At 56.3% G+C, this 21,572-nt stretch overlaps 2 protein-coding genes across 4 annotated transcripts in view; both read left to right on the top strand.

The window, feature by feature from the left end:
* RPTOR (regulatory associated protein of MTOR complex 1) overlaps positions 1 to 7,984 on the top strand; it is a 120,910-nt gene extending 112,926 nt beyond the window's left edge. For all 3 annotated transcript variants that reach the window (XM_021414621.1, XM_021414622.1, XM_021414623.1), the window contains 6 exons: positions 1,566 to 1,672; positions 3,390 to 3,517; positions 3,596 to 3,682; positions 5,983 to 6,099; positions 6,602 to 6,731; positions 7,654 to 7,984. In XM_021414621.1, coding sequence (XP_021270296.1) covers positions 1,566 to 1,672; positions 3,390 to 3,517; positions 3,596 to 3,682; positions 5,983 to 6,099; positions 6,602 to 6,731; positions 7,654 to 7,722 — 638 coding nt within the window. In that variant the 3' untranslated portion in view covers positions 7,723 to 7,984. The remainder of the gene's footprint in view (positions 1 to 1,565; positions 1,673 to 3,389; positions 3,518 to 3,595; positions 3,683 to 5,982; positions 6,100 to 6,601; positions 6,732 to 7,653) is intronic.
* On the top strand, positions 10,768 to 16,706 carry CHMP6 (charged multivesicular body protein 6). The gene is made up of 8 exons (XM_021414700.1): positions 10,768 to 10,901; positions 10,985 to 11,094; positions 11,732 to 11,819; positions 12,345 to 12,431; positions 12,541 to 12,606; positions 12,862 to 12,942; positions 13,556 to 13,610; positions 14,325 to 16,706. Exons 1-8 carry the CDS (start codon positions 10,839 to 10,841, stop codon positions 14,375 to 14,377), a joined length of 603 nt encoding a protein of 200 aa, XP_021270375.1. The 5' UTR covers positions 10,768 to 10,838; the 3' UTR covers positions 14,378 to 16,706.

The following is a 21,572-nucleotide window of genomic DNA, read 5'->3' on the forward strand; positions in this document are numbered from 1 at the left end:
GATCCGCGCTGAGCTGCGGGCACGGGGCGGCTGGAACGGGGGGTGAGCAGAGTGCTGCTCGCCTCTTTTTGCCTCTTGGACCCGCGAGATGAAGACACAAGTTCGCTGCCTAGCTGGGCGCCCCGAGTTCCCTGCGGCACGATGGAAGCTGTCGGTAAATGGCAGTAACCTCAGCGGTGCGCAGCGGGGTCGGGAAACGGCTGAACGCGGTGCTAAGGAAGGGAGATGGGGAAAACGTTCTGGCTGGATCTGTACGAACACGGTCATTTCACCATCTCCGAAGAAAGCTCAGTGTTCGTGGGATGCCTCTGCTGTGTGCCCTGCGCCCTGTGCAGGTGCTCAGTGTGGTGAAAAGCACTCCTGGTCCTTGGCTGGCAAAGCATGCTGGAGCTCTTTCACATGCCCTGCTAGAGCTGTCTTCTGCGGGGACAGTGACATTGCCACACTGATCCCTTTGGGCCGAGGCGGGTGCACACTCGTCCTTTGGGTGTTTGCAGAGGGGCAGTGCAGGAATCCCCCCCAGAGCTGGGGATGGAGCACACCACAGGGTGTTTTGAGTTAGAAATCAAAGCATCCCTGGCAAACGTGGGTTTGGGTTGGTCAGCCTTTGCGGCATAAACAGCGAAGGGTAATTGGTGCACAGCTCTCTGCTTTTAGCAACACGTTTGCGTGCTGTGCTGGTACAGGAGTTCCCTCTAATTAAATGTACAAGAGTCGTTCCCTGGAGAGTTCCCCTCCGAACGAAGGGTTTTGTTGCAGTTATTTCCCAGGTCCGTGCACTGCTGTGTTCTGACAGCGATGTGCTCCGCGTGGGGTGAGGGAGCTCGCTCAGTGGCTGTGGGCCTTCTTGTTCCCCAGCCAGCAAGGGAGGTGGATACACTTGTCTCTGGAAATTGCCAGACCAGCAAAGTTCACCGGTTCATGCAGGCTGCCAACCTGTTTGTGGGCAGATGCCAAACTCCGGTGTTTGGGGATAGAAAACCCGTCCATGCTGCAAGACAATTACAAGGGGACTTCTTTGTAAACTTCAGCCAGCCAGTAGCAAGTTGGTTTTTACTCCTACCACGCCGTTTAGTTCGGTACCCTGCAGCACTGCTGTTACTGTTCCTTGTTTAGAAACGTCACCCCTTAGCCACGCATTTCTATGAAAATGAAGGATCACAGCAGTGCAGAGGATTGCCCGTCTTGCTGAGTGGGGTGTCACCAGTTCACCTGCTGGGCGCAGCGTTCTGCATGGGGTGGGTGGTTTATGAGGACCCCCCCCGGCCATCCCCAGCATCTCCCAAAGCCCTGCAGGGCCGTGTCCGCCCCGTGGGTGTGACATCTGCCCCCAGGCTTTCCTAAGCATTTACGCCAGCCAAGAGGTAGAGGCCACATGCTGGACTCAAATCCAGGAGCATCTGCTTTAATCCCATTTGGAGGTTGTGTGGATGCGTGCATGCAGTTGTAGATTTTGTCTAACGATGATAGATTCTAATGCCTTGTGCTGCAGACACTGGGCTGTAAGTAACGGCCTGTGCTCTCGTGGAGAGTAATCTGCACGCCCTGCCTGTGTTTCCTCCTAGGAGCAGGAATGGTGGTCGACTGGGAACAAGAGACCGGGCTGCTCATGACCTCGGGAGACGTGAGGATAATCCGGATCTGGGACACGGACCGGGAAATGAAAGTGCAGGTAAGATCTGCACGCGTGTCCCGCTCTGCACTGCCCTCCAGGAGCGCTCCCGGGGTGCTGCCTGCACACAGGAGAGCTGCTAGGACCTGCTGGGAGCGCTGAGCACGCGGCTCCGCGTCTGCAGCGGGTTGCTGAGAGCGAGGATGCCACGCTGCAGAAAACAGGAAGGCTTGATGCCAAACTTCCTCGAAGATAATCAGCCCTGGATAAACATTTAGGGCCTGCAAAGCGGGATGATTAAGCCTATGTTAATCTTAATTAATTTCACGTGTTTTTTTTTTTTTTTCCCTATGTAAATTTGGAAACATCAAAATTCAGGAGGTGAAAGTTTTTTAGATGACGAGGACGAGCGATTGTGCTGCACGTATCTAAAAAAAGTGTTTCTTTTGTAATTACAAAGAGTGGTGGTGCTGAAATCGGAACTTCCTGACTCAGTAACACTGGCAAACTGAAATTCAGCACAAAGAGCAGAAAGCAACGCGAGCTGAGCTAACAAAGGTGCTTCCCGCTCTTTGAACTGCAAAAAAGTGCACCTCTGGAAGCACTTTGGGTGTAGCTGAAGAAGCAAGTACCTCATTTTCACTTCTGCTGCTTGTTCCTGCTTCAAAGGCGCGCTCTGCTTGCAGGCAGTGAGCGTGGCTGGCTGCAGACAGCCCTGGAGCTGTGGGTGCTCCAGCCTGCAGCTCCTTCACTCGGCTGCGGCCGTGAGCAGCAGCTAGGAAAGGTGAATGAGTGCAGCAGCGAAAATAGGACCGACGTGTGAAGTTAGCTAATGCAGCTCCAACGTGCCTCCTGATTGTTATCCCCCTTTTGCAGCGCTCCTTAGTTTTTACTTGTTGTAGTTGAAAATGTTTTTCCTTGCACTGATCGTAGATGTGATTCCGAGCGGTTCTTTTGCTTGTGGCAAGCAGAAGGGGGCAAGGAAGCAGCACCAGGCTGAGAGCACGCAGCGCGTTCCCAGCACAGCTCCTTGTCAGCTCGTTTTCTTTCTTCGTGTCATTTCTTTTAACGTGCCGCGTGCAGCGCTGTGCAAGGCTGTGTCTGCTCTGACACTGCCCAGAGCTGCAGAGGTGCAAAGACTGTAATGTCTATGGCATGCTTAGGTTTGGGTTCATGTGCATGTTTGTATGTGCCATTAAGAGTTTTTGCTTTCTACAGGTACATTCGTCTTCCTTGACTGATTTCTTCCAAATATTTACCGTCCTGCCTGCCGTTCCAATGGCGTTCACAGCTTACACCCAACAACGATGGTTTATGGAGAAATAACCCCTCTGGCAATTTGTTTTATCTCAGTAGACACACTTAGTAGAGGAGAATGTGAACTTTTCCTTCCCAAAACAGACCTTGCCTTGATTTTGGTTTATAAACCTGAATGATTTACAAGAGCTGGTTTTGCTGGAATTCCTCCCCTGGGCTCTTTGGGATGAGCTGTGGGACACAGGGCTCTACCACACACAGCAGTGACCATCATCCCCAGGACCACCACTCTCATTCCTGGTCTATCCAGCGAGTCCGGAGGAAGGCCACACTGATGCCATGCCATGATTTAACCATGGTTAGGTTTTAGATTGATGTACAGAGTGGGGAAAGGAGGAGGAGGAGGAGGAGGACACGGGTATGCCCGGCTCAGCAGCCTGCCCCTCGTGCCTCCTCCTGGGGGCTGCAGACGTGAAGGCACACCTCGGTGTCAGCTGGGCTTTGTGTGCTCTCTGTGCAGGACATCCCCACCGGGGCGGACAGCTGCGTGACCAGCCTGTCGTGTGACTCCCACCGCTCGCTGATCGTGGCGGGGCTGGGAGACGGCTCCATCCGCGTGTTCGACCGGAGGATGGCTCTGAGCGAATGGTAATCCCCGTGCTGCCGGCTGGGAGCCTCGCCTTTCCCCTGCCCTGCCTTCACCGCCTTTCCCCTCTTGTTCCTCAGCCGTGTCATGACCTACCGAGAGCACACAGCCTGGGTGGTGAAGGCGTACCTGCAGAAACATCCCGAAGGCAACATCATGAGCGTCAGGTAGAAGAGGTTTCGCTGGTGGGGCCGTTTTTCTCTTCAGCACGGTTTGCTTTGCTGGTTAAAATCTGCCTCTGGTATTTCAGGAGCTAAAAGTGTACAGCTCTTGAGTGTGACAGTTGCTTCAGTCATTAACTCCTGCCGCAAAACTTGACGGCGAGAAGGCAGAAAGAAACGTGGATCTTTCTTTGGAAGCCTGTTAGTGAGGTTTGAGAGTAAACAAGAAAGTATCTGTGCTGAAATCACTATCACGAGGCGTGTGAGGGAGGCATCGAGTGAACCAGAAACCCGAGCTAGATATAGCATCTCTTCTGTTGTTGTTCCTGATTGCCAGCATCTTTGTGGGGTCACTTGAGATGGAACGCGAGAAGGAAGGAGGTTTATGTTGCATCTGTTGGGCTCATTGCTGTGCAGGATTGCTTTGCTATCTAGCAATTTTCTACACATAAATCCGTTTCTGCAGCCTGGCAAATACTGCATAGAGAGCGGCGTATACTTACTTGGCCGTTAAAGAACAGCAGAATATAATTTATTGTCACGATGCCACTGTTTGCACACAGAGAGGCTCTTTTTTCTTGGTTCCAAAATGCAAACAAACCCATTTTCAGCGATGCAGAACATTCCTGAAGTGGGGGATGGGCCAGCAAAAAAATTATTAAGATTTTCAGAAGGGGACTTAAGTGACGCAGCTGCCAGATTTGCCAGGCTCACATATGAGAGTTTTTAATCTTCCTTTCTGTAATCTCCTTCAACAATCCCAGGGGTCAGGCCTGCGTGCTTGGCCAGCCTGTATCTGGAGGCTCGTTTTTCCCCCCTCCTCAATGTATTCAGCAGCAAACGATGCTGTTTCTCAGGGCTGAAAGGCTGTGAGAGCGTGGTACGCCCCAGCAGGCAGAGCTGGTCTCATCCTGAAGGAACCCTGCTTCTTTCTCCCACTTCACCCTCTCTTTCATTTGACAGCGAGATCCAGGGAAAAACAAAGGCTAGGTCGCAGCGGGGTCTGGTGTAACCATTTCCTAGAGAATACTGAGAGGCATTGTGTTGCTTATGGAGTAATTCTCTGAAAGACAGAGAAACTTTTCATCTGGAGCAGAGATGGGAGTGCTCGGTACAGAATGGCTGGCTCTGACCTGGGTCCTGCGGCTCTCATTGCTCTGCCCTGGTTCACCACACAGTGCTTTGGTCAGCTGTAAATGAACGTACTGTATATTTGAACTCTCTCAAACAGTATTTCCATCCAGTCTTCTGGATGGAAATTAACCTGGAGTTTAATTTGTCTTGAATTTAATGATGCGACAGCTGGAGTTGCAGCTTCTTACGATGATATAAGTAACCCTCATAGCAGCTTTTGATCAGTGTTAGATATTCCGGAGGTAAGGAAACAGAAGGCAATATACTTCTTAATGCTTTTTCAGTTGTTCTGAACTCAGTAGCATGATTCACAGTTGTACGCGGTCATCAGGGACTGGAGGGGAAAAAAAATCAGAAACCTTAGGTCTGCTGCCAGGAGGGTAAGGCCAAGTGAGGTGACACTGCCTTTAGTTTGCATGAGGGATCTCTGCGTGCCTGTCCCTGCACGTTCTCTTTGGAGAAGCACAGAGGAGCAGGTGTGCCTTTGCAAATCTTCAGCCCTCTGCTCCAGGGCTACAGGAGGTGCGTCCACTTCTAACAGATGGGATTCTACTGCATAATCTTAGAGAGATCACTTCACAAGAAATCATTTGTGTTGGAAAAGCAGCATCTTGTCACTGCTGCTGTGGCTTTTCCCCATCCTCTCCCCTCTCATAAAGCCACAGACAGGGCTGACACTGAGCCTGGGTGTTTAGCAGTGTTGTTATGCCCGGTCTGCAGAGCGCTTTGGGCAGCGGGGACGTGCTCCTGTGTGCAGACATTTGGTGTAATGGATTGTACCGGCAGGTCCCATCTGGTTACAGTTTTCTAATACAATTTTCTGCTGTGAGAAGGAGAAGGAATTCAGTTCTGACATGTAGCTTAGTGCAGTGGATACGACATAACAGTAAAGGCACTTGTACTCGGGGTTGGGCTGTAAGTGATAAAAGTACTCACGGATCGCTCCCGAGGGCAGGGGCAGAGCTGTTTGCACAGCACTTAGTGCTTTGTGGATGGTACCAGATACAAACCATCAGTGGAAATTCAGCTGCCCTGGCAGAGGAGGCGGTGCTGCGCGTCTTCTCTCTCCTAATCTTCTGCTGGAGGTGGTCAGCTCGCAGGCAGGCTCTGCTGGAGGGCTGCAGGACCTGGCCCGGGTGCGGGCTGACGTTGTGAATCTCGTGTGTTGGCAGCGTGAACGGAGACGTGCGCTTCTTCGACCCCCGGATGCCGGAGTCCATGAAGGTCCTGCAGATAGTCAAAGGGCTGACGGCCCTTGACATTCACCCGCAAGCCAACCTCTTTGCATGGTAAGTTCTAGTTTCATCTCTTGCATCTCTGGAGTGAGAAGGGAGGACGATTTGTCCCTGCAACATCACCCGTGGGGTAACTTGTTGTTTTAACCTCACCGCAAAAAGTGCAGCTTCGCTCCCAGTTATTTTCTGCCTTCCATGCAGCAGGGAAACCTCTGCACTGGTGGCACAGTGGTGATGTAGGGTCTTAAACTCTTACATATGTGTGGGCATGGAGCAGGGACCAGTGCCTGCTCTGCACCACGTGTGTGCACAGCTCGCCACGCGTCCTGCCTCAGTCCCACAGCATAACAGGTAACTGCAGCTCGAGCCTTCCTGCAAATCTCTCTCCTGAGGTTGCCATGGTACAGTTAATGTCGGTCTCGCTGCTTGTAAGAGTTCCTTGCACGCCAGCCTGACGAGCAGCTCAGCTCTCCGCAGCTGAAAAAGGGGCTGGAGGCAAAGTATCGGTGTTGCCACACCGCTGTCAATAACGCTGTCTTCTCTGGGTTCTTTTCAGTGGCTCAATGAATCAGTTCACTGCAATCTACAACGGAAACGGTGAGCTGATCAACAATATCAAATACTACGATGGTTTTATGGGACAGAGAGTTGGAGCCATCAGCTGCCTGGCTTTTCATCCTCACTGGGTCTGTATTCTCTTCTTGGATTTGGGGATTTGCATTTCTTAGTTCAAGTTGATGTTAGGAGAGGGAAAAGCACAGAGACCCCCCCAGCACAGAGCGGGGCTGTCCCAGTTTTCTGAAGCTCCTTGAGCCTCTCCACCTGGGTCCTTCCATGCTCCTCCTCCAGCCTGAGTTCCACTGACTGCGTGAAGGTCCCAGCAGTGCTGCTGCCGAGCAGACCAGCACACAGCTCCCAGCTGCTCAACCCTTTTGACCTGCTGCCCAGCCTGCTGTGCTGTCCCCATCACTCTGGGCCTGCAGCCTGGGGTCCCTTCCAGTGTGCCAAGTGCTCTGTGCTTATTTATTTTGTGCCTCCTCTGTTGCAGACAGAAGGTTCGCCCAGGTGTGTCTGGGGCTCTTTAACACTGTTGCTTATGTAAGGCTGTAGGAAGACCTAATGCTGTGCAGCAGAAAAAGAAATTGGAGATCTGCAAAAGCTAAAGGCATACATAGGCTGTCCTGCAGCTGGGGGCCGGGGGGGACAAGTGGCTGATCATTTGTGTTGCTCTTTAAACAAGCAAACTCACAAACCCCTCTCCAGCCCAGCTCTCCTTAGCGGGGATCACTCCCGGCCCTCTCGCTGCAGGGGATGTTAATTTTCAGTCCAGGCGACCGTTCCTAACGAGCAGATTTGCAGCCATTTAGAAAAATTATGTTACAGGTGGGCGACTAATAGTCACCATAATTTTTCCCTCTGGCTGGAATGGGCAATATAACTCGCTGGGACGGTGTCGGTGCTGGCAGAAATGTCGTCAGAGCTGCGTTGGCAGAGGCACTTAAGAGCTTTCCGGCATCTGGGCACTGCTGCTGGAAATGCCGCCCAGTTGCCGTTCTCCCTCCCGTTCCCCCATCCTGTCCATTCATCCCCGCTTTGCCCTTTCCGCAGCCTCACCTGGCAGTCGGGAGCAATGACTACTACATCTCGGTGTACTCGGTGGAGAAGCGGATCAGATAACGGCTCGCGGCAGCGGAGCGCGGCGTCGCAGCGGGCAGGGCCGTGCCTCCCCCACGATGTACATAGTGAAATTATCGACTTGAATGTGTCGTGTTGGCTGCTGCTGCTGCTGCAACCCGTAACTTGAACATTTCGGTTCTGACTTAGCTACTGATGATTTTGGCGAGGGGAAGAGAGACAATCTCCTGTTATTTTTTATTTTATTATTATTTTTTTTTTTCCACCTGTATCCTCTCAAAGCTGCAGAAAAAAAAAAAAAAAAGGAATATTTTATTTTTGTTTCCGGTGGTTGGCTTCTCTGTAAGAAACACGGCTCCTGAGCTTGGATGGACGAGGCCGTACCCTTGAAGAAGGCTCTTCGTTTTGGTCTTTGCTTCCTCGTTTTGCTGGAGCGTCGTTCGGGACTGACGTCAGGACTCACTGCAGCTCCGTGCGTCCCAGCTGACAGCAGGACCCCTCCAGTGCCACCGCCCTGTGCCAAACAGCCGGCCCCGAGCTGCCTGGCTGCAGAGCTGCGCAGCTCCTGCACCGCCCAGGGTGGGCAGAGGACGCGGGGAAGCGTCTCCATTGCGTGCCCCTTGTTCCTGTGTGGTTTCTCCTCCAGCAGAAGAGACAGAAGACGACGTGGCAGCGAGTGAAGGCAGAGATGCTGAGGAATGGGGCTTGGGGAGAAGACAGGAGCAGGGCAGGATGCCCCCGCGCCGTAAGGTTGCACGTACAGGACGAGAGGGAAGGAAGCACGGCCATCTCTATTGGCCCAGCTCATCTGGAGCAGGTCACTCATGTAACCACTTTCCACCCGAGCACACGGTGCTGGTGCAGGCTGCATTATCTCGGTCACTGCTCAGCAGTCATTGTCCTTTTGCTCACGGTGAACTCTGCAAACACCTTTGCAGAACCTCTGCCCAGCAGAGCCGGGAGGCGCCGAGTTCAAGCCCCAAGCTTTCCCCTCACTCCATGTGCTAATATTCAGCGAGGTGTTGGACATTGCACATTTGAGGCTGCATGTATGCAGCTACAGACATGGTGCATGCGTGGCTGTGGCTTGTCCATGTCCCTGCAGAACGGGGCACGTAACCACACGTGGTCTGAGCACAAAGGAATCACTAAAGAGAGGGAAGGCAGCAGGTCTTCCTGCTTGGAGCAAGCAGCTTTGTCCCAGCTCCCCAGGGGACAGGCAGCTCCATTATCCGCACCTTCTGAGTCTGTGTAATGAATGTTTCTGTGCCCTGAAGCCCGTGGTGTGTCTGGAGATCAGTGTGGGTAAGAGACAGGTGAAGCCAAAGGGCAGGTTTCTTTCAAGTGCTGCTGAGGTGCAATTTCCCTGGCCAAGCACAGGACTTGCACTGTGCAAAAATCACTGTGGCCACAGAGGTTGACTCCCTAAACCCAAAACCCCCGGATTTCCTTCCAGCCGTGCCGCTGGGTCTGCAGGCCACCAGCACACTGCCAGCAATGAGGCTGGTGATGGAAAGGGGAGAAACGTTTCCTTACCCTGTGAATGGCGGCTTCCCCTCTGCCACGGCTCTGCAGAGCGAGCCCGAGCCGCCCCTGCTCCCTGCGCACCCCACATCGTCGTTCCCTGTCTTTGGAGCCCGCTGGGTCGTGGAGTTCACCCGGTGGTTCTGCCAGGCTCGCTGCAGGGGAAGCTGACCACGAAATGCTGCACGCAGCTCCGGGAGCTCCTTGTGCTGAGGTTCCTTGAACTGCGCGGGCAGAGCGGCGCCGAGGGCTGAGTGCTCACCTCGGGCTCCGCCGCTGACCCCACAAAGGGCCCCTCCTCAGGGCGACGGCTCAGTGGCTTTAAACTAAAGGAGAAACCACCGAAAGGTCCACTGCTGAGTTACCAGACGTTACTGATGATCTAACAGAGCTGTGCCTCCCGCACCAGGGGGCTCTGCCCAGCGTGGGGGGCCCCCGCGCGTAACCCATTAACATACACAGCTTGAAAGCAAACAGTAGATTTTTTAACTTCTATCAGTGTATTTGTCGAAGGAGCGAGAACTGCCTGGCAGGGCACGAGGGCACGAGGCCACCAGGAGGTGGGTTTGTGGCTGCCTGGCCCGGTGTAGCTGTCATCCCAGCACGTGTGCTTGGGGCTGCACTGTCATAGGTGTGACGCATTGGTTCAATCATGGAGTTTAACCGAGGGTCTGGAGAGCATCCTACCTAAAAGTTCACTTATCTCTATTTATTTTACAAAAATTAAAATATATATATATATTAAAAAAAAAAAAAACAACAAAAACCCGACAACAATAAAACCAACACACGATTGTAATGTGAGAGTCGAACGATTACAGACAAATAAATGGTTAATAAAAAATAAATGCAGAAATGGTGACGGCCTGGGGATCGTTTCCTGGGGCGTTGTGTTTGGGGGGAGGTGGGGAGAGCGGAGCCAGCACGGGGACATGGAGCACTGCAGCCGTGGGGCTCCTTCCCTGCAGTCCCCACCCCCTGTGCTCATTTCCTATAGGCCCCCATCCCTTCTAAGCCCACCCTGACACCCCTTGTCCCACAGTCTCCTATGCCTCCACCCACTGTGGATCTGCCATCTCCTATGCTCCCCATCCCTTATATCCCCCTTCTCCCATACCCCCCCATGCTGTACATCCCCCTTATGTCCCCATTCCCTATAGCTGCCATCCTGTATGTCCCCACCATCCTTTATAGCCTCCGTCCCCTATAGATCTCCGCTATCCCCTGTAGATCCTCTCATCCCTTATAGATCACCTACACCTCCTATAGATTCCCAACACCATCTATAGCCCCCCCATCCCCTACAGATCTCCTATATATCCCCTCCATCTCCTGTAGATCCCCAACACCCCCTGTAGCCTCCCCCATCCCCTGCAGATCCCCCACATCCCCTATAGGTCCCCTCTGTCCCCTATAGATTCCCCTGTCTCTATGGGTCCCTCCATCCCCTGTAGCCGCCATCCCCCGCCGCCTCCTTTTGCGCCTCACTGCCGCCCCCTGGCGGTCTCCCCGCCGCTCTGCGCTCTCCCGTTCCCTCCGCGTTCTGCGGGGCCGGGCCCTACGCGGCCGCCGTCGCGGGGCGGGGCGGGGCGCCCGGGGCCGCCCGGGGCCGGGGCAGGAGCGGCGGAGGGGCGATGGGGAATCTGTTCGGGCGGAAGCGGCGCAGCCGCGTCACGGAGCAGGACAAGGCCGTGCTGGTGAGCGCGGGGCCGGGGCCGCCGTGGCACCGCGGCGGGGGCGGCCCCAGGCCCGGCCCTGACCCGGCCCCTTCTCTCCTCAGCAACTGAAGCAGCAGCGGGACAAGCTGCGGCAGTACCAGAAGCGGCTCAACCTGGGCCTGGAGCGGGAGCGGGCGCTCGCCCGGCAGCTGCTGAAGGAGGGCAAGAAGGAGTAAGGGGGGGGCTGCGAGCGGGAGGGAGCGGAGCTGTGAGCGCTGGGGCCGCGGTCGGGTCTCCCCGCAGCCTCGGGGCTGAGCGCCCCAGCTCGGCCTGGCGGTGCTGCGGCCCCCGGGCATCCCCGTGTCCTGCTCGTGCCCCGCTTCTTGTGCTGGGGCCCAGGCCTGGGTGCCGAACTGCGGGGGGCTCACGAGGGCCGAGCAGAGGGGACAGTCCCGGCCTGCCCCGCCCCCCCCCCAACCCCTGCTGGTGCAGCCCAGGGAACATTGGCCTTTGTGCCCCCAGCGCACGCTGCTGCCTCGAGTCCCGCGTTTCATCCATCGGGACCCCACGTCCTTCTCCGCAGCACTGCTCGCAGTCAGTTCTTCTCCCATACGCGTTTTGCCCCCAGCCAGGCGCAGCACCCCGCGCTTGGCCATGTTACACCTCGTTAGTTTCACCTTTCGAGCCGGTCCAGGTCCCTCTGGATGCTGTCCCTTCCTTCTGCTGTATCAGGTGCACTGCTCAGCTTCGCGTCGTCCTCAAGCTGCTGAGAGTACACGTGGCCCCTTCATCTATCTCATTGATAACGATGTTGAAGAGCAGTGATCCTTCCTTCTGTGCTGATCCTTCCTCCTGCTCTTTCCCTTCAGAAAAGCTCTGCTCTTGTTGAAGAAGAAGCGTTACCAGGAGCAGCTGCTGGATAAGACGGACAACCAGATCAGCAACCTGGAGCGGATGGTGAGTGAGCACCAGGCGGGGCAGAAACAGTTCTGGAGGGGCTGTCCTGGGGGGCGTGGAACTGCACCTCAGCTGCCAGGTCCCAGCAGGGCCGTGGTCCTGCCCACAGCATCTGAAACCATCCTGATGCCGTGACTGTTCCGTAAAGAATCAAGTGGGGGTGTGTTGTGAGCCCGGGTGAGAGGCAAGTTTTGTAAGTGAATACAACCTTAATCACAGTGTGGGCAGCTGCAGTAGAAACTTCCTCCAGCTTGTCTCGGTGCCTTGTTGTAGAAATAGATGTGTTTGCTCTGGCATGGCCAGGGGAGCTACGGCCTAAGCTTAGACCTGAGAAGCAGACAGAAGCCTCCCGGATCTGGTTTTGCATCTACGTGTGTTAAAGGAAGATTTTTGGTATATGTTGTTCTGCGGATACGATTTAAGTCTCTGCTGGGGCTCTTGACTGTCTTCACCTTTCAGTTTCTCCGTGAATCTTGGGAGTCTGTGTCAGGGCTGTGACGCTTCCCCCTGTCCCTCCTGTTTCAGGTCCAGGATATCGAGTTCACCCAGATCGAAATGAAGGTCATCGAGGGCCTGAAAATAGGCAACGAATGCCTGAACAAAATGCACCAGGTACAGTGTGACCGGGTCGGCCAAGCACACTGTTGCTTTGTATTCAACAGGATCCTGGATGCCTCCCTGCAGGCCTCGCTCATGAGTGGATTTTGGCTCTTTTTCTCAGGTTATGTCAATAGAAGAAGTGGAAAGAATAATAGGGGAAACCCAGGATGCTGTGGAGTACCAGAGGGTACGTATGGTGTGCGTGAGTAGTTGTGAGCAGTCAGCCTGCCATGTGGTTTCTGTGGGGCAGCGTGTTCCCAGCCTTCTTTAAGAGGCAGTCAGACTGGAACTTGAACTCTCTCTCAGTTGCCTGCAGAAAAGTTAGATTTGTTGGTTTTCTGAGTACTCCTCCATGCTGTGCATACGTTTATCCTCCCATAAGCCACAGAGCTGCTGCTGTGCACTGTTGTGACTGGATTATGCTTTTTCCTCCCTTGTGCAGCAAATAGATGAGATACTGGCTGGGAGCCTGACTGAGGAAGATGAAGATGCCATTCTAGAGGAATTAAACACTATCACTCAGGTAGGAATAATTTTACTGCCACTTGTGCCACAGATCTCAGTTACACCTGTTTGTGCCTAATTCCCGAGTCATCAGAGATCAAGCTAATTGCTTCACACAGAGCAGTCACTTGGAAATGGGATGATTTAAGGGCTGTACTGTATTTACTGGCTGTTCCAGTCAGCTGATTTCTGTTCTTACTGGGCAGCTGTTCTGCTTTACTAAATGAAGATCTTGAAAGCCCTGGATCGTGCTCAGGTGAACAGGAATCAGTGTGCATTACCACTCCTGCCCATCCCTGTGGTGCCTTTGGCTCCACAGCAGAAACGTGCAGCCAGTGGAAAGTGAGGTGCAGCAGCTCTGCAGCTAACGTTTATTTGAGGAGATCTGTAGCTAATAGAGAGTCCTGTTAATTTTAATTGAATTGCAGTAAGCCCTGCTCTCACTGAGCGCCGCTGAAACCCATCAGCCTTCCTGCAGTCCTGGGGACAGGTGTCACTTTCTGTGTGAGGTCCCTTCTCTCACTCGTGTGTGCCCAGGCAGTCTTTGCACAGAACTGTGGTGCAAAGGTCTGTGAGCACCGTGTGGAGCACCATGGGCTCTGTGTCACGTGTGCTCTTTATTGTTCTTGCAGGAACAGTTGGAGCTTCCAGATGTTCCTTCTGAGCCGCTCCCAGAGGAGCCCCCAGGTATGCTGCCCTGTGCTCTGCAGCTTTGGCTCCACATACGTCTTCTCAGCTCTTTACCATGCTTGGAGACCTTCTCTTTACTGTTTATGTTGTCCCAGCAAATGTGAAGGGGTGTAAGCTGTGTGGTGAAAGCCCTGCTGGTACGGGCTTCCCTCCGTGCTCTGACAAACCCCGCGTTGCTGAACCTTTACCTTAGGAGGACCCAGTGCCTCTGCGTGGAGTCTGTGTGGGAGAAATCTGGGACAGGGAGGACAGGGCTCGTTTGGTTCTAGGACTTGTTTACTAGGCACGGATCAAATGTCATCTCTGTGTTGACAGCAGGATGGCCAAACAAAATACAAGCTGCCCTCGCAGCAGGCAGCTGATGGAGTCCCATTTAGACTCGTGTTGTCAGAACGTGGGGAAGGGGGCAATGCTGCTCTGTCCCCACTCTCCAAGAAATGGTTGTTCTGGGTCTGGGCAGGTGGCCAGCTGGAGTTGTGTCAGGTACATCCAGAAAGCGTTTTAATTCTTGAAGTGCTGTGGGGGAAAAAGGGACGTAGTGGATAGGTAAAATTACTTATAATGAATGTTTACTAGTTCAGTGGCTTTCCAGGCACTACAGGCATTTGTTGCTCCGCTGAGAAGTGGGACACAAATCCTAGTCCATCTGCAGCAGGTGGCTCTGCGAGTTACTTCCCTTCTCTCTGTAACAAGTTTCTTTTTCCTCCGCAGAAGCAACACCCATCAAGAACAGGCCAAAACCAGAGCTGGTGGCAGCATCTTAACTCCCGTTTCTGGGGATCCCCCCATAACTTTCACCCAGGACAGTTTGCCATCCCAGCATGTGCTGGGAACAAGCAATGCCTCGGCAGCATCCCAGCTGTGCTGGGCAGATTGTGGAGCAGGATTCCCTGCGCTGGGTGGGGAACCTCAGCCGATCGATTATTGCTCTTGTATCAAGATTATTTTCTAGTGCTTTCTTTTTTTTGTAACTTAAATTCTCAACTCACTCAGCTGCGCTGTCTCGGGATTAAATAACAACTCTAAAACTTCCAAAGCCAAACACTCCTCTCTAGGTTTGATTTCAGCTGTAAATCTGCCTTTGCTCTGTCTGCATCCCCAGCCAGCCCTCCCCTTGGAGCGCTTCTGTCTGAAGTGGCTGTCCCATGGCTGTGCGAGCCCCTTTGCTGTCTGCGCTGCTCTCAGCCCCTCTGCTTTTCCTCCCCTGGTTCTGTTCAGGAGGGGCTGGTGGTGCTGGCACGGCAGGATGCAGGCAGCCTGGGGGCTGCAGCGCTCTGTGCTGTGCGCGGGCTCAGAACGGTTGTGCCAGCTGCATTAAGCCGCTGTAGCCAGGGCTTCCATTCGGGCAGAGCTCAGTGACTGCTTGCCTTTGCAGCAGCGCTCACTGAGAGGGGAAAAAACTGGTGAGGTGAGGAGCTCGGCTGTCCCCGGGCATGAGTCAGAGGCGGGCATTAAGGATTCTTGCTCAGCTCCTGCTCCACCTCTCCTAATCCGTGGCACCGAGCGCAGAGCTGGGCCTGCAGAAATCTGCTGAGCCTCTTAACGCTGCAGCGAGGAGTCTGCCTGCGTTGGGAGCCGCGGGTCACCCCGTGTGGCTCTGCTCCTTCATCGGGCTGCATTCACCTTTGTGATGCTCAGGTGGGCTGAGGTAACTCTGCTTCCAGCCGTCAGCTCCCGTTCGTTGGGTGTTTCCCGGCAGGGCAGCGGACGGGAGAGGTCGGGCTGGGACGGGTGAGTTCTGCGGCGATGCAAAGCGTGCAGCTCCTCGAGTCAGCACGCAGAGGGATGCTGGCGTGGCCGAGACGCTGCCTGGGCAGCCAGGGCGTGCAGGTGGAGCTGTGCATGGAAGGCAGCACGCCTGCCGGCTTGCGGATGCTCGTAGGACGCTGCAGATCTGTGTTTATCACAGTCCTGAAGCCGCAACCCTTAATCCCTGTTTCTGTGACAGAGCAGAAGGACCCAGAGGGCCCTCTGAGACTTTTAGCGACTGCTTTCGGGGATACGTGACGTGGTGCTAGACAATACGGAGTAACCCCAGAGACCGTGCTGCTCTCCAGCCCGTGGTGGTGAGTCAGCAGCAGCTGCGTTTTGTATCTTTTAAGTCACGCTTTCTGCTCCACCTTCGTGGGTGACGTTCCAAAGCCTGGGGTGGGCATCCGTGTCCTGCTGCCGGGGCAGGGCGTGGGGCGTGAGTGGCAGAGGCAGCCCTCGCTCCGCAGCCGCCCTGTTTTCGGTTCCAGCGCGCTCTCTCTTAATTAATGTTGCATAACAAAGCCGCTGTCTGGCAGCTGCAGAGCCACGTTTACAAAGCGGCGTAACTTTGGCAGGCAAACAGCTCTCTGAATCGAAAGGACAGGTGTAAAACCATCATCGTGCCTCTGGCAAGCGCCGATCGGTGCTGGGAGCAGCCACCCTGCAGCCGGGTTGGCATGGAGCTGTCTCCTGGGTTACGCTCTGCGATGGTTTTTCTTTCTGCAAGGCTGTTGCTCCCCTCTGTTACGTGCTGGGTGATTGCAGTGCTTGCTTTTTCCACCAGAGAGAGCCTTGTCTTCGCACTGCTGTCGCTGGAACGTTTTTCCTCCTGTCTCCTTTACTCCGTTGCTGGCCTGGTGTCTACGCGTTTAGTTTGCCCCTATTTAATTTGTAACTCGTAGGAGCGGATGCTGGGCTCTCCCAATATGGTCCTCAAGGGACCTCTTCTGGGGCACAGCTCTTGCTGCTAGCACTCTGAGCAAACCCTGTTCTGCAGGATGGACACACATTGCCCCCTGCCCCAGCATCCTGGTAGCAGGGGAGCCCCCAGCAGACCCTCCCCGAAGCCGCAGCAATGCTGGGCCGAGTGCTGAGCCCGTGCCCTGTGTGCTGCTTGGGTGAGGGCTGCGGTGCAGGGGGGGTTAATGGAGCTCCCTGCTTTGGGAAAGGCCGTGCTCTGACCTCCTCACAGGAAAGCTGCAAGCAGATTGCCAGCAGCTTCCTCTTCTCATCCCTGTACCAAACAGATTGTACCGTGTCTCCTTGGGAGGAAGCGCCAGGAGTGGTGTGTGACCTCTGTGGTGTGCTGTAACAATAAACAATTTCTAATGGTTTCACCGATTCCTCTTCCAGCCTCGTGTTTTCACAGTAAATGTTTTTGATGGGCAGGAGTCGCCTTCTCCTTCCCCTTCTCCCTCCGTGCCCCTGGGAGGGACCTGGGCAGGAGCTCCGAGAGCCGGCTCCGTGTGCAGGAAAGGAACGAGGCCGCGTGTCAGGCGTCCTGGGAGCACCACGCTGCCAGGTAGCAGCAGTAGCACTGCCCTGCCACGGGCGGGGAGCAAAGCAGAGCTGCGTTTGGGAGAGGAACTGCGCGTTGCGCTGTTGCTGCCGCGGTCGCGCTCCTGCGGTGTGCACTGCGGGCAGGGCCTGGTGCTGGCACCGCAGCGAGGTGCAGTGGGTGCCCGCCCCATCCAGGTGGCAGTGGGTGCCACGGGGCTGGCGGTGCTGGACCTGGGGGTGCTGGTGCTGCGCTGCCCGCCCGCCGTGCACCCCGCGTTGTGGAAGCAGCGTCGCCTTCAAACTGACTCAAATTCAGCACTGCCCGCCGGGCAGCGGAGCGTCGGCCTCATGTGTGAGCTCGGCTCCTTCTCCCGGAGCTGACATCCTGGGAGCAGCCGGGAGCTGCTTGGGGCTGAGCCCCTCGCGGTGCAGCAGAGCCGCGGCAGTTTCTATGCCAACGCGGCTGCAGCATCGAGCTGGGGCTGGTGGTGCCCACCCCCTCGTGCAAACGGTTCCCGAAGCGTGCGTGGAAACGCGGGTGGGGGGCACACCCCGCTGGCCGCAGATGTGCAACGCTCCCCTGGCAGCACCTGAGTTTTGGTAGTTCAACTTGGCGGGGGGGGGGGAAAACCTAACAAAACGGGTGCCGTACCCTCATGGGAGCAGCAGTGGGAACAAAGCGGGTTTGTTATGGGGCCGTGCGGGAACGTGACCTCTGTGACTCCGAGTGGTGCCCCTGGGGGGGACGTGGCCATGGGTCACCGCTCTCACTCCTTCCCCACAAACGCTCTCGCTGCCCCGCGCTGCAGGAATGAGGTTTCCCTGGTGGTGCACGCCCTGGGCCTTTGTGTGGCCGTCACCGCAGCCGCTCCTTGTCCCTGGCCGTGGGGTGGGGGCCGGGCCGTGCCCAGAGCTGCAGCGAGTCACGGGGAGCAAGTGGAGGCTGATCCCTGGGCCGTGCCGTGCAGAGGGCTCCTGTGGGTGGGAGAGAGTCCGGAGCTGGCACCCGGTGACCCCAGCCCGCGCTCCGGCAACGTGATGCCAAATCCCATCGTGCCCGTTGTGCAAATCGCGTGAACTATGCCTGTTATTCAGAAGTATCCCCAGAGATCTCCTTAGCGCGCTGTAATGCAGCATTACTCACGGATCCGGGAGCTGGGGCCAACCCGGAGCCAGCGGAGCCGTGCCCGGCCCAGCAGCGTGGAGGTGCTGAGCGGTGGGGGCCCAGCCCTGCACCCCCCGGAGCCCCTACTCCATGGGCTGGGGCTGCAGCGGGGCATCGCCGCATCCCGGTCCTCCAGGCCTCGGCCTCTCAATCTCTGGGGGCTGCCCCCTGTTCCCCTGCTGTTACCGCCTGCTGTTCGCTCCCGGCTCAGCCTCACCCAGGAGAGTCCCCCCCCCCAGTCCCTGCCCTGCGATGCAATGCTGACCTACTTTGGGGGCTGGAGGAGCGCTGCTCAGCCAAGCGCTGCACAGGGGCCCCAAAGTGCTGTCACCGCCGCTTCGGGTTCTGCGCTGGATTTCAGTCCCGCAGCTTCCACCTAATAAAATAAGAGCTGGAATTGTTCATCCTTTGCTAATCCTCAATAAATGGCTTTACTTGATTTGCTGTTTGTGCTCTGGGGGATTTAGCAGGCTGAGAGTTGCTGACACACACAGGGAATCTCCAGTTTTTCGGTCGCAACTTGGAGTCCTGACTCTACAAAACTGAAGGCAAAAACTCCCCCGTACCTTGAAGCACCGCACGGCACAGCACTGGGGGAGGACCCAGAGCGTGGGACAGATGGGATCAACCATGGGACATTGCAGGGCACTGCGGATCCCTGTGGCAGCCTGGTGTTCTGTGGCACCACCCAGTGCTCCATGGCACAGCTCAGGGCTCCATGGCACAGCTCAGCTCTCCATGGCACAGCCCGGGGCTCCGTGGCACAGCTCAGCTCTCCATGGCACAGCCCAGGGCTCCGTGGCACAGCTCAGGGCTCCATGGCACAGCCCGGGGCTCCATGGCACAGCTCAGCTCTCCATGGCACAGCCCGGGGCTCCGTGGCACAGCTCAGGGCTCCATGGCACAGCCCGGGGCTCCATGGCACAGCTCAGGTCTCCATGGCACAGCTCAGGGCTCCATGGCACAGCTCAGGGCTGGGCATACGGCCGGGAAATGCGCATCGATCAGAGCCGCCCAAGCCGTCAGCCAAAGCAGCCGAGCGGGACGAGCCGGCCAGGGGAGCAGCTCCTGAGGTTGTGCTGGAACCCATTAGGCCGATTTCCCAAAGCGCCACGTCAGATGTCAGAAAAATCATCTTAAAATGGCCTGAGAAACAAATAACTCCTGGCACGGCACGGAGGGGGTTCGCAGCAGAGCGCACGCAGCGTTTTCGGGATGCTGATGGGGAAGACATCCGCGTGAGAGCGAAGGCACGGAGATTTCCTGCTGACCTCGCTGACACATTGGCACTTGCAGGGGCAGTCCTGCCCTGTGCTGCACTGCTCGGAGAGCTGGGGGGGGGATCCCCGGGGAACCCCTCCATCCTGCATGTCCCAATGGGGCACAACCATAGGGTGACATGGTGTTGAACGGGGAGGCCCCTGTCCCTGTCCCCGGGGGACAAGAGGAGCCCTCGGCCCCACTGCCTGCACCCATCACCGCCGCGGTTCCGTGCTCGCTCTGAGCACTGGGGCGCGTGAGCCGGCCGGGAGCGCTGGTGTGACGCCACGCTGATAATTAAGAAGAAACCTAATGAAACTTCTAAAATAGCACCATTTCCTCCACACACCTGCAGCCGAACTGGGTGGATTACATAAGGTGGTGTTGCCACAGCAACTTCGCTCCACCCGGGGCTGGAGGTGGACGGAGCCGCGTGCGTGGATGCGCCGTCACCCAGGGACGGGGGTTGTGGGGGGGCCTGGTCCCGAGCCCGGCTGCTGTTGGGTTCCTGTGTGGCCACTCCCCTGCATTGGGTTCCATGCTGAGCAAGCACTGGGGTGCGAGGTGCAGGCAGAGGTTCTGATGCTGGCCCCGGGGCGCGTCAGGCGCAGCGTGGAGAGCAGCCACAGGAATAGGGGGAATCCAGCTCTTAATGTGAGAATAAGGAACCCCGGAGGCTTCGAGCTTTGGGAGCAGGGGTGTGAGGGAGGGAGGCTGTCAGTATTCAGATTTCCTGGGGATTGAGATAAAGAGAAGCAGGAGACGGGAAGAAAGCGGAGCGGGGTGGAGGCTGGAAGCAGCGCGAGATTCTCTGCGGGTCGTCCCAAAAGGCCTCTTCCACGATGAGAAATTACAAATCCTTTTATCTTCTCCAGCAGAACAGCTTGTTTGAATTGCTGGGCTGTCACACTGGAATTAGATGCAAGAACCCCCCACCTCCGTGACGTGGCGAAGAACTTACATAACGCAACTAAAAATAAGGCGATGGAGATGCGCACGGAGCGCTCTGCTCCCGGCTGCTCACTCCAAAGCAATTCACCAGCAGTGGGAGCAGCCTTGGGCCTGGGGCAGGAGCACCCTGCAGTGTCAGGCAGGTCCCTCCTGGAGGTCCCACGCACCCAATTGCATCCGGGGGTTCCCTGGTCCCCTCCTCCCTTCCAGCCTCAGTGGGAAAGGGTTAAGCAACTGGTGTAGGAAACTGCATGCGTGGTGTGAATTCATCCCTGTCCTCTGGTGTGGGCAGCAGGGATGGTGCTGGGACAAACCCAAGTGCGCTCAGGCTGAGCTGTGCCCCTGCTCCATGTCGGGTGGAGGTGGGGAGGTGCAGGGGAGGCAGTGGGGCGGCAGCAGAGCTATGGGGCGGAGGTGCTGACCGTCTGGGGCTGCTCCTGCCACCGGCCTTTGGATTGGAGGGAGGAGATGGCCATGGAAAGCACATCTGGCTGCTAACTGCTGCACTGCCTCCTGGGGCCGAGGCAGGAGGAGAAGGGGGGAGGCTCATCCTGGGGGCAGGTGAGGACACCACGGCGGTTTGTGCCATGGCAGCTCTGGACACGGGAGCACCTCAGTGCTATGGCCACAGGGACAGGGATAGGGATGAGGGTGAGGACAGGAACATGACCTGCAGTGACTGTCCCACACTATCTGGATGGTTTCTGCTGTCCTTCCCCATCTGACACCAACATCATTCAACCTTCCGCTGCCCCTCACTGCCCAGCACCATGCAGGCAGGAGCACAGGGCACAGCATGGGGTGCAGGGGGGCTACAGCTGTGGGGCATGGCAAGGGGTGTGGGACATGGTGCGAGGCGTAGGAAGGAGATAGGGAAGGGTATCGGAGGTATAGGATGAGGTATTGCAGGCTATAGGATGAGGCACAGCAGGGGCTATAGGATGGGTTGTGAGGGGTATGGGATGGGAGTGGGTATGGGATCATAAAGGGTTATGGGATGGGAATGTGATAGGGGTTGGGAATGAAGTATGGGATGGGAATGGGGTAGAGGGTATGGGATGGGAATGGGGTATGGAATGGAGAACAGGATCTGGGATGGGGATAGGATATGGGATGGAGAATGGGATATTGGATGGAGAATGGGACATGATACAGGAATGGGGTATGGAATGGGAATGCGAGTGGGATGGGATGGGATGGGATATGGAACGGAGGAGGCGGACGGGGATGGGGTGTGCGCGGGGAACGCGTCGGGGCACGACGGGGCACGAAGAGGCGTGTCCAGGACGCGGCCCCTCCCCGCGGGCGGGACGCGGCGGTGCGGGGCGGGT

The sequence above is a fragment of the Numida meleagris genome, chromosome 17, assembly GCF_002078875.1.
Source record: "Numida meleagris isolate 19003 breed g44 Domestic line chromosome 17, NumMel1.0, whole genome shotgun sequence".
In the NCBI taxonomy this organism is placed as follows: domain Eukaryota; kingdom Metazoa; phylum Chordata; class Aves; order Galliformes; family Numididae; genus Numida; species Numida meleagris.